This window comes from Sphaeramia orbicularis, chromosome 14, assembly GCF_902148855.1.
Source record: "Sphaeramia orbicularis chromosome 14, fSphaOr1.1, whole genome shotgun sequence".
In the NCBI taxonomy this organism is placed as follows: domain Eukaryota; kingdom Metazoa; phylum Chordata; class Actinopteri; order Kurtiformes; family Apogonidae; genus Sphaeramia; species Sphaeramia orbicularis.
This window is the reverse complement of record NC_043970.1, coordinates 8,763,340-8,776,233: the sequence shown is the minus strand read 5'-3', so window position 1 is coordinate 8,776,233 and position 12,894 is coordinate 8,763,340. Positions and strand designations below refer to the sequence as shown.

Genomic DNA, 12,894 nt, shown 5'->3' with positions numbered 1-12,894 from the left:
ATAATGCTCCTTTGGTACCAATCATTTTTAAATACTGATTTCCTATTCAATGTAATAACTCGATTATTCCATAAGGCTGAATTATATAAATCTAAAATAAATCAAAATGTGTTGTATGTATGTGTGTTAAACGGAGTCTGCCGAAAAGCACAAGAAGTAGAAGTGTGTGAAACGTAAAGCAAACCCGGAAGTGGCTGTCGGAAATTGTCACCAGTGTCACAGCGTAATTGTCCCGCTGCAAACTGAAATATTGGTTCCCGCTATCAAAACAACATCATGCTGTGATTCATACTTTTATTTTGCGATACTTCTTTTACTGTTCCTTTTTGCTGAGCTCCAAAAACATGAACGGGGTTTTAAACAAACTTAACACTTCGCACATTTTATTATTTATGCTGTACCTTTCAAATGTTTTGAGGTCTGCGATAACACAAGGTAAGTGTCAGTTAATTAAATTATCTTTTTTTTTTTTTTTTTTTTTTAGCTTAACAGTGGTAGCAAAACACGACAAAAAGATAGCTAACGTTTGTAGTTTGCCTTTAAATCGTAGCACTGTTGTTTAGTATTATATCACCAAACAATGTCCATGGTGGTAAAATTAGTGGAGATAGTTACAGTGCGAATGCAGCTAGCCCGCTGCTGCTAACATGAACCCGCTTTAAATGATCAGATAACGAAAGAAAAAGCCAAGGAGACACTTTGTATTGCACATAACCAACACGTTGAAACGTAATAGTACATGTTTACGTCTTAAGTAAAGCTGCTACACTCGATTGAATTCATTGGCAAAACAAATAGGTTGATCGTTTCAGTAATGTTGATCAACCTGTTTTCGTGTTCGGTTTTTATTGAACAGTATGATCATAGATATTCCATCTGTGTATACAGAGTAATTGCTATGAATGTATAAATACACTGTAGGGTGTATAAAATGGACAAATGTACAAAACATGATAAAATAGTCACATTGTATAAAATATGAAAGTAATGCATGTAAACATAATGAAGGATAGAAGTCTGCAAAAGGGGCAGAAAATGATTCTTTAAAATAGTGTACATTTACCCATTTTGCATGTCTTAAAGGTTAAGTCATTGATTCTCAAATTAAATACACTCAGAAGAATAATATTTGTTAAATTTTCCTCTTTGCGATTATAAGGTCCATAATGTAATCAAAGCTTTATGATTATGTTTGAGGTTAGGAATAATGAGTCAAATCACAATTTTTTTATGCTGTAAAGTAATATAATGACTTTTCTACCCTATATACTTCCAAAGAATGTAAAAGAATAATTTTTCTGATTTTGCCCTGTATAACGTTTGTCACCAATTTCTCACCAAATCTGTGAAACCTACACGATAGCCTAAGTATCACGAATCTGTTAGTCTTTCCGTGATTATGCACCTGAATCACTTACCTCACAACTATGTCCAACTGTCCAACTTCGAAGTTGACTCCATCACAAGCTGTCCATTTGTTTACATACCAAACCGAAACCAAAGCGTCACTTGGACCTTTTTGAAATTCCACACAGCTGCAGTATGGCCACAGCAGCAACAAACACAGAAACAGCTTCATTGCTTCTTGCTGCTGTGGCTGTGTGGAATTCCAGAAATGTACGGTTTGGTTTTGGTTTGGTATGTACACAAATGGACTACTTGAGGAGTCAACTTCGAAGTTGTTCACCATGAGGGAAGTGATTCAGGTGCATGATCACAGAAAGACTGCCAGATTCGTGATACTTAGGCTATCACTCGGGTTTTACAGATTTGATGAAAAATTGGTGATGAATGTCATACGCTGCTTTAACCTTTACTCTTTTACTGTCCTTCTTTTTTTCATGCGGTTTCAAGCAGCACTTGAAAAAGGTCATATGTATGTACACAAATTCATGTACTGTTTATGTTTCCAGAAAATGATGACCTACTGCAGTTTGGGTCAGCAGATGATGAAGCGTCTGACTTGGAGAACATCCCCAAATTTGTGGAGTCTGAAGAGCAGGACTCTTTGCCAAAGAGGCAGTTCAAGACAGCTGAGATTGCAGATGCTGTGATGGGGACTGAAGCCCCCATCGATCCATCTGACATTGAGTCTCTCTTCCCTAAAAATATGAAGAACTACCAGACAGGTTTCTCCCCGCCTTGTGATGAGGGCCAGTGTGCTTCACCCGATCTGAGCACTGAAGGAGTGTCACTGGACGAGAGGAACACAAAATTACCACAGCAGGTCACTACTAGTTTGGTGCTGAATTTCCAGAATTGTTATAGTTTTTAAACACTCATTAGTTTATTTTTCATTTTTCAGTTTACATCTAGTATTTAGTTTATTTAGTGTTTCACTTCGATATTGACATCAGTTTAGTTTAGTTTTTAGGAAATGAATAGTATCAGTTCAGTTTTTATGTGGTTTTAGCTTTCCAGGAGAATATTAGGAGGAGGGGCTTCATTTAAACAAACTGAAAAGATAGGATCTAACATCGGATACGATTTACAAAACCATTGTTTATCAGAGGTCCCATAATGCACATTGATAACTTTATTTTTGTAAAACATGACCCATTAACTTGTTGATTTTAACTGCAATTTTATTTTGTTTGTTTGAGGTGCATTGTTCAGCGTTATAAGTTTTATGCTTTTTTTTTTTTTTTTTTGGTCTTAGTTTTATAATAACCTTGCTTTTTACCCAATATTACATTGGATAATTAAGCAACAATATTGATATCACTAGTGACAACTAGATAGAAAAGCATCATCTACTTAGGAATCATTAGCTGTGTTTAGGTGGACCCTAGTTTGACTTGCTGGATGTAGTCTTCCAGAAAATGGGTAAATATTTTCGTCTCACAGTGGCAGGATTTTCATTATCCTTCCTTCCTCTTTCTGTGTGTTTCCATGTTGAAAGTTTCCCTCATAATGTGAAAGAACAAACTCACCTCAGAGCTGCAACTGTAAACTGAAAGGCGCACGTTTTGACTAAGACACATGTTTTCTCTTGTAGAGATTTTCTCATTTTAATACCATGGCACACCTCCCCATCCACATATGTTACACCAAAGCAACTTCTCTCCTGACACTATTTTGCAAATGCACTGTTTATGTGACCTGCACTCAACACCGCCCAAGACCTAGACAAACAACCCAGATAACTAGTAGCCCTATTAAAGAACAACAGTGGAGTGTGCCAGACCTGCCTACAGCATTGGCACAGCATTTGTAGTCCACCAAGAGATGTTAAAATAGGCGTCATGTAACCACATCAATCTCAAGAGACTTTCCTGGGCATAAAAAATTGTTCTGGTTTAGACAGCTGTTGTAACCCGTTGATGATCCTTTCAGTGGGAAATATTAACACCTAAGAACCATGCTAACACTTAATGAAATTATTCATATTTTTTTCCAGGTGACTCTGGAAATGGTACATGCAGACGTTATAGCAACTGAGGAGCAAAACACCACAGAGACAGCAAAGATGTACAAGGTCAACTGTGATAAAAGGAACACCACAGGAATGGACACCTTCACAGTGCAAATCCTCAATGCTACACAGGTAACTATATAAATACATATATATATATATATATATATATATATATATATATATATATATATATATATATATATATATATATGAGGCAGGCAGAAACTGTGTGATTCTGGGAAGTCCCAGACAAAAGATAACCTATGTTACCTTTGTCTTACCTTGTCATATTATGAGTGTGGCAGGAACTGTCAAAATTCTTCATCTTCTCTTAAGCAGTCAATCAATTGAGAAATCAAGGTGTGCAGCATGAAATGACTGATTAAGACGACACATATGTTTATGTTTACCATTGATCCATTCATCCATCCATCTTCTCCCACTTATTCGGGTCCGGGTTGTGGGGGTAGCAGCTTAAGTAAAGAAGTCTAGATTTCCTTCTTCCTGACCACCTCCTCTAGTTCCTTTGGGGGGATTCCAAGGCGTTCCCAGGCCAGCTGAGAGATATAATCCCTCCAGCATGTCCTGGGTCTGCCCCGGGTTCTCCTCCCTGATGGACATGCCCGGAACACCTCCCCAGGGAGGAGTCCAGGAGGCATCATAACCAGATGACTGGACCACCTCAACTGGCTTCTCTTGATGTGGAGGAGCATTGGCTGTACTCTGAGCCTCTCTGGGATGGCTCAACTCCTTACCCTATCCCCAAGGGAGAACCCAGCCACCCTGCAGAGGAAACCCATTTCTACAGCTCAATGCAAGCAGGAGGTGACAGTTTGATGAAACCAACAAGACTACATCATCTGCAAAAAAACGAGATGTGACTCTGAAGCCCCCAAACCAGAACCCCTCTACCCCCTGGCGGCCCTAGAAATTCTGTCCATAAGCATTAACAGTGAATGAAAAGTACTAGTGACAAAGGGCAGCCCTGGTAGAGTCCAACCTGCACTGGGATCGAATCCGACTTTCTACCAGCAATGCGCACCCAGCTCTGACTCCAGTTGTACGAGGACCTAATACCCCATAGCAGCAGGCCATGGACTCCATACTCCCAAAACACCCCCCATAGCATATCCCAAGGGACACAGTCCAAGGCCTTCTCCAAATCTACAAAACACATGTAGATCGGATGGGCAAACTCCCATGAACTCTGTAGGACCCTGTAGAGGAACGGTCCAATATTCCACGACTGGGTTGAAAACCACATTGTTCTTCCTGAATCTATTGTAATTTTAAAGGTTTGTAATTTACCATTATTGTTTACCATGATACCAAAGGGGAGGTTGATTATTCCATGTCAGACAGTGAGGTTAGGGTTAGGGTTGGGGTTAGGGTTTGGGTTAATCCCCAATAAACCTATGAGACTGCAGAAATCTTGCAATCTGTAACTGTCTTTATCTAACCAGATAAATTCTCTATGAGATTATAGTCTTTTGTCAAGGGTGTCCCAGCCAAGAAACCAGTCTCAACATTGCTAAAACGATAAACTCTGACAATAAGACACACATTATAAATGAATGAATACAATGTAAACTTAATATACAGCACAATGCTAGATCAAAAACAACTCCAATTGCAATGTAAAGCAGGTACAATTTCTTCATGGTTTTCATTGATTTTTATCAACCCTTTTGAAGTTGAAGTAGATTCCCTCATATTGTACATGTACATGTTATTATGGAAGAAAGGGAAAAGTGTGGAAGGATTTTGGCCTAATTCTGTTCTACTTCAGGGGACCAACATGTGTAGAATATCTGGAGAGTGCAAGCCTTGTTAATTTTGGTCATCCCTTCCCTCTTTTGCCCCAGTTTTGTGTCAATCTTTGCTATCTACTGTAAATATATACTATCAAAAGCAGAAAAAGTATCCCCAAAAAAGGTTAAAAACACATTTCCTTGCCTAAGGAGAGAAACAAGATTTGACCCTGAAATAGAAGCTTATTCTAAGATTAACTGTTTAACAGCTCAAAGAGGATTTCAATTGTCCTTTTTTTCAGGTAACACTTAAATCCAGTCGTCAGTCTGCATTCTTATTCCTCCTTTCTTTCAGGACTTAACAGATTTCCTGAATGCCAACAGTACAGAGTGCTCTGTGGTGCTGTTCTTCACCACCTGGTGCCAGTTTTCAGCAACCCTGGCACCACACTTCAATGCCCTGCCTCGAGTGTTTCCCAGTATGCACTTCTTGGCACTGGATGCCTCTCAGCACAGCAGGTGATTTCCCTTCTTAGTAAGAATCTATTCCCTTTAAAGGAACTTTCAGAGATTTGAAAGTTTTTTTTGTCGTAGTTTAAGTAATATAACAGATATTTTCAAATCCTATTAATTAACTTTAAAACTATAATGTGCAGCATTTTTGACTAAGCTTACATCATATATTTTGCTAATTTGTGCATTTATTAAATGTTAATGTATCCAACATTTCCAACATTCAAATTCAGAGAAGGATGTAGTTATATTCAGTGTGATTGCCTGTTTCATTTTGTTGCCTGTAAATTCTATCCTGACCCTTTTACTAAAGTGAACTTTTAATGTTACTTATGTTTGTTTCATTTGAATGACATGACAGAATATGAACAAAAGTTAGTTAGTAAATTTAATGAATAAATTACTACATCTGTAAACATTATTTCTACCTGATTCGCACCAGACAGATTTTTAGTAATATTAAAGACAACAACTCTCATGGTCTCACTCTACTTCAGAACATTATCTACTGCTATGTCTTTTGTTGCTGTTATAACTGGGTAATTCCGTGCCAAATCACTGGAAGGCTCCTGACACACCATCTCAGATTTGCTTCATAATTTTTTATTTTGATGCCCTTGTAACTAATAAGTACTGTGCAAAATTTGAGGCCAATATCTCCACTAGTTTTGGAGATATTAAGCCTACAAAAAAGGGGTGTGGCCCCATATTTTAAGTGTTACAATCAAACATCCATAGTTAGAGGGCTAATAACTTTTGAACTATTCATACTAAATGGTTCAAATTTTCACACCTAATTCCTGGATATAATAAGGCTAGGTACACATATGGAGAGCTTTGTATGTGACATATTTGCAGATTTATGGCATGCCAAACATGGCTTCCTGGAATGCACATTTGTCCATGGTAGCACTTTTGGCTCTCTATATCTCCAGATTTAATGACACCAGATGTCGGATTCTTTTTAATATATGAGACAAGTTATAGTACTGCCAGAAAAACATGTTATATCTGTGACAAAAATTATATTCTCTCATATACATGCCCCTAAAAATGGAAAAAAGCGTGTTGAGTCTGTATTTTGACTGCTGATAGCAGTCATTATTAATTTAAAAATTATTAATGTCATTATTAATTCAAATTGTTTTGCATATACATAACATGTTGTATATTTGTAAATCTCACAGAAGCCAAAACTTGAAAATAACATAACTTTCTTACATGCTTTATCATAAGATACTATGGAAACAGCTACATATGTCTACATATTCCCCAGCATGATCTACTCTTTTACTCATCCAAGACTACTCTTTCTGCTTGTCCAAAGTTGGCATAGATCTCTGTATTATAGACACTACACTGAAACATTTACATTACTATTCACAGAACAAATTTTTAAAAAATTGTGTTTTCTTTCTATATTGAAATGCTCCTAAATTATTACTCGAACACCTTCTGCATAAGAAATACTGTACTGTTGTATATACCTTGTATTTATAAAGGTTGAAATAAAATCTTAAATGTGACAGTTATTGATAATTCCAATCATTTCTAAATTAAAAGCCTTACCTTTTGAGGTTTTTCACATAATCCACTTTGTGACAGTCATCACTACATTGAAGCTTCTCTCCAATAAAACATGGTAACATTGATGAAGCCATATTAATGTTACAAGCCTGAAATTCAGCATGGAACAATATGATAAGTGCACCCCACAATAGGCTACTTCAACTGAATCTTTTTAGCAAGTCAGCATGTTTTTTATTCTGGGAAGCAGGCCAATACGATTTCACAAGGTGATGATATCAGACCCAAAAGTGCTACAGTAGCAGACTGCCAAGGCTGATGATGACATCAGATACCAGTCTTGCTACAGCAGCAGACATCCAAAAAGTGATGACCCAGAATTGTAATCTCACTGGTCAAATATTTTATTTTCAAGTTTTGGCTTCTGTGAGATTTACAAATATACAACATGTTATGTATATGCAAAACAATTTGAATTAATAATGACATAATACAGTATGTGATGTAGCCTTGAGAATGACATTCTCGCATGTCATAAAGCTTCTATATTCAACAGCTTGAATGAAATAGTTTCCTTCACAGCACCAACTTCATAATTGGTACATATATCAATTAGACCTAGTTCTTTTTACTGATATAATTTGTTTTCTGGTAGACCTAGTCAGACATTTGCTATAAGCAGTCAAAATACAGACTCAACACGTCCCCCCCCCCCCCCCATTTTTAGGGGCATGTACATGTGAGAATATAATTTTTGTCACAGATATAACATGTTTTTCTGGCAGTACTATAACTTGTCTCATATATTAAAAAGAATCAAACATCTGGTGTCATTAAATCTGGAGATATAGAGAGCCAAAAGTGCTACCATGGACAAATGGGCATTCCAGGAAGCTATGTTTGGCATGCTATAAATCTGCAAATATGTCACATACAAAGCTCTCCATATGTGTACCTAGCCATATTATATCCAGGAATTAGGTGTGAAAATTTGAACCATTTAGTATAAATAGTTCAAAAGTTATTAGCCCTCTAACTATGGATGTTTGATTGTAACACTTAAAATATGGGGCCACACCCCTTTTTTGTAGGCTTAATATCTCCAAAACTAGTGGAGATATTGGCCTCAAATTTTGCACAGTACTTATTAGTTTCTAGGGCATCAAAATAAAATATTATGAAGCAAATCTAAGATGGTGAGTCGGGAACTTTCTCTAAAATCTAGTGATTTGGCACGGAATTACCCAACTGTGAAACCCTGAGTACTACATACTTTTATGTAATTGTAAAGCAACATTACTTTTTATGCTGGGCAAAGAATCCTGAATTTAAAAGCTTTGGATTATTTTTTTATATTGATGTGACATCGTAATTTTATTCTTTAATATTTACTCCCATCACGATGTTGTGCTGTAAAATGGGATTGTATTTATCTATTATATGCACCATTATAAACACCTTGAAATGAACCGTAAAGCAGACTATCACTGAAGCACTGTTAACTACAGGCTACAAAAGTAATTAAATCTGAGTACTTGAAAGGTCATTATGATAAATTCTGTGGGGTTTTGTCTGTTATTCACTGAATTAGACCATACCAGGGATGCTGGAATAACTTAAAATATATCATCAGTTGTCCCCTGTCTCTTGGCAGCCTTTCCACGAGGTTTGGGACAGTGGCGGTTCCCAACATCCTGCTCTTCCAAGGAGCCAAACCCATGGCCCGCTTCAACCACACAGAGAGGACACTGGAGACGCTTATGTCCTTCCTTGTTAATCAGACAGGTACAGACAAAAGGAGATACTTTATGTTTATGCTGCTAGAAAACACTGGACTGATTAGACCACATGCCAAATTCCCATTGCTCCATGGTCCAGTCTTTATGCTCCCTGCTCACTTCAGTAATTATCCAATGGAAGGTTCTTACCTGTTCGCATTTGCCTGCCGCACCGGGGGGCAGCTGTGGGCTCTGGTGGTTGTGGCACTCTCTCTGGGTTTGTTCCTCCCTGGTGGGGTGGGGTCCCTGCCACCGGGATGTGGTGGCGGTTTCGCCCTCCCTCACCGGTCAGGATTCAGCTCTATGATGGCGGCACTTGGTTGCTGGTGGCTGTTTCTGACCCCTGGTGCAGGTGGCTACCTGTGATAGCGCCTCCTCTCTGTTGCTTTATGGTCCCCCCCATGCTCAGCCTGTTTCTTTCCTTGATTTCTTTGTCTATTTCTTTTTGTTTTACCGTTATTTATGGGTATTAACACTGAATACATGGGTGGCGGGGTGTGTATGTGCTTGTATGTGTGTGTGTGTGTGAATGTGTGGTGGTGGTGGTGGTGGTGGTGTACTGATTTTATATGTAAAGCACTTTGTGCTACATTTCACTGTATGAAAAAGTGCTATATAAATAAAGATTGATTGATTGATTGATTGGTGATTTATAAGGGCTACCTGAGAATACAGAAATGTAAAGATTTAACTAATATTTATTTATTTGTTTATTTAAAGGTTGGCATTTTTAGTTAGTTTGCTGCCACCATCCACAACAGTATATTGCTTAGTTTCCATGTCGGTACTCCTGAGAATTATTTGTATTAGTGCCTTGTCTGAACTAACCCATAATGTTTTACATGATAAGTGATCATATGGTTGGGGTTCTATACTACCCATAAGTTGATGAGATAATATTTTTGTGCTGCAGGGATTGAAGCTGGTCCAGACAGAAACGTGACAGAAGCAGACCGCCTCGGTCCACTTTCCAGCGTTGCTGTGAAGAACATTGATTGGTTGCTGGTCTTCTCTGTCCTTTTCATCACTGGCTTCACAATGTATGCCATCCTGCGGACAGACAGCATTCGCTGGCTCATACCAGGACAGGAGCATGAGCATCAGGACTGAAAATAGAGACTGCAAGTCACTAGATGTACAAATTTGTTGGATAACCTACTGAGTTTGCTTTTAAAACATTTGGTAATTTGCTAAATTTTGATGTTTGCTGAAGAAACTACTTTATGTTAGTGATGGTGTCTAATTTTTAGTAAAAAGCACATAATAATAGTAAGCTTGATGGTGTATTCTGTTCTCTGAAACAGAGGTGAGAAGTGGTTTGGTCCACAATTATGACCTCTAATTTGGAGATGAAGAACAGGCTGTCATGTGGATTCTCTTCTCATGTTTTCTTAAACGAGCAGGAGCTTAAACTAATTGGAAAAACATCCTCCTGCAGCTGTCTTCTCTCTGTCTAAATCAAAAGACAAAATATAAATACAGATGGCCTGAGTCCATCTTATGTTGATATGACAAAGTGAAGCTACTTTTCCAAGCATTTATGCTGAGATATGCAGTAGAGCAGCAGAATCATGTCTGATGGAGATGGTAATAGACATTTTTTCACAACAGACATGTTGGCTTCACACATCACATACTGATAATTTTAATGATGGCTTTGTTCAATTTAGTTTTCCCTGGAGGCTTTTCCAATGAATAAGCTTTAACAATTTCAAGCCCTGAACAGATACAGCACAGTGGGATGCAATCATTTACCACAACTCCAATTACATCTATGTTTCCTTCCTTAAAGAGTCAAAATATTTGCTGTGAAAAAGGTCTATTACAACTATCATTCACATATTCAACATTCTCACTTGTCTAGAATCACCTGTGATTAGACAAACTCTGCACTGGGATAGGTTTACTATAGCCTAAAAATACAGGTAAGGAGTAGATGCAAAGGTCTCGTGTGTTCTCAGACCACTTGAATTACAATGTACTGAAAGGTAATTGTGGAATATTTTCCCACTGGCACAAAAAAAAGAAACTATCATGCCCTGGATCTTTACCTTTCTGTTCAATTTTGGTCACATTTCCACTCTCTCATTACCCTGCAGTTGTCAAAGAAACCTGTAAATTCAAACCCTTAAAAGGCCTCCCCATATGTCACAGGTGTCAAACATGCAGCCTGGGGGCCAAATCCGGCCCGCCAAAGGGCCGATGAATTACACTAAGATATTAACAATTCTTTTAGTTCAGGTTCCACATTCAGACTAATTCAATCTAAAGTGGGCAGGATTCAGTAAAATACTATCATAATAACATATAAATAATGAAAACTCCAAGTGTTTCTCTTTGTAAATGTAAATATTTTCATGTATATACACTAAAACAAAAAATGTGAATAACCTGAACAAATATGAACAACCTGAAATGTCTTAAGAGAAGTACAATTTTAACAATATTCTGCCTGTTACTAAATGTTGTATTTGTAGATCCGATCTGTAAGTTGAGTTAATAATAAGATGACATATAATATTGTAGAAGTTACTCTTATTTTAGTTCTAAATTCCAAACTTCCAAATTTCAACAATAATATGACTGTTGCCAAATGTTTGTGTAATATTGTGTGTAATGCACAAGTACAAGTGAAAAGTTGAGGCACAATATTAAAAAAAAATCACTCATTTTTCTGTTTTTTTCTGGTATTTTTTGCTAGTTATTCACATCTTTTTTGTTTGGATAGTTTGTAAATGTAAATATTTTCATAATTTAATGTTTTTCATGGCACTAAAACCAAGAGAAAAAATTGGAGTTGTCATTATTTACAGGTCATTATGCTATTATTTTAATGGTTTGGCCCGCTTGAGATTGAATAGGGGTGAATGTGGCCCCTGGACTAAAATGAGTTTGACACCCCTGCCATATGTAAATACCAAATTTCTAAAACACATTTGAGTGGCTCCAAGCGATTAATCAAATTACCATTTCTGTAGAATTCAGTGTATTTATTTAGACCTGTAGACATCCACCTGCATCATATAGCTGTTGTCTAGTGGTGGCCATGGCACAGGAGGGAGAGTGGGTCGTCCAACAACTGAAGGATTGCTGTTTCAAATCCCCTTCTATCCTAGTCAGTCTGTTGTGTCCTTGGGCAAGACACTTCAACCACCTTGCCTCCAATGCCACTTAAACTGGTGTATGAATGTTTGGTGGTGGTCGGAGGGGCCGTTAGGTGCGAATTGGCAGCCACACTTCCATCAGCCTGCCCCAGGGCAGCTGTGGCTACAAACGTAGTTTACCACCAGGGCAGCTGTGGCTACAAACGTAGTTTACCACCACCAGAGTGTGAATGTGAGAATGAATGAATAATGGATCAATAATGTAAAGCGATTTGATGCCTTGAAAAGTGCTATAGAACTCTAATTATTATTATTATTAACAACGTTTAATGTACACATGTCAGCCAGTTGGAACTGAGATTCTCAGATCCAAATTGACATTTTCTTCTATTTTCTTAAACTTCAAATTGCCTTGTACTGTATTGAAATTAAAACCCCAGTTCCAAAAAAATTAGGATGCTGTGGAAAAAGTAAATATAAGCAGAATGCAATAATTTGCCAGTCTCATCAACCCATATTTTATTCACAATAGAACAAAGAAAATGTAGCAATTGAGAATAATAAAGAAAATATCAAATGTTGCAACTGAGAAAATGTGCAGTTTTAAGGGGAAAAAAAGCCTAAATTTGATGGCAGCAACCTATCTCCAAAAGGTTGGGAGGGGGCAATGAAAGACAAGAAAGGTATTTTAGATATTTGTGTACATGCATGCATGCATAGAGATATAAAGATAGTGCAGGAGACAAACAATACATAAAAAAAAAAAAGTAATAAAACTTTATAAACTACATACATATTTACAT

General features: G+C 37.4%; 1 protein-coding gene across 1 annotated transcript; it reads left to right on the top strand.

Annotated features, from left to right (window-relative positions):
- The first annotated feature begins 210 nt into the window (after window positions 1-210).
- Window positions 211-10,260, top strand: txndc15 (thioredoxin domain containing 15). The gene is made up of 6 exons (XM_030154709.1): window positions 211-435; window positions 1,914-2,227; window positions 3,401-3,547; window positions 5,525-5,688; window positions 8,864-8,994; window positions 9,901-10,260. The coding sequence occupies exons 1-6, from the start codon at window positions 345-347 to the stop codon at window positions 10,095-10,097; spliced, it is 1,044 nt and encodes a 347-aa protein (XP_030010569.1). The 5' UTR covers window positions 211-344; the 3' UTR covers window positions 10,098-10,260.
- The last annotated feature ends 2,634 nt before the right edge of the window (window positions 10,261-12,894 follow it).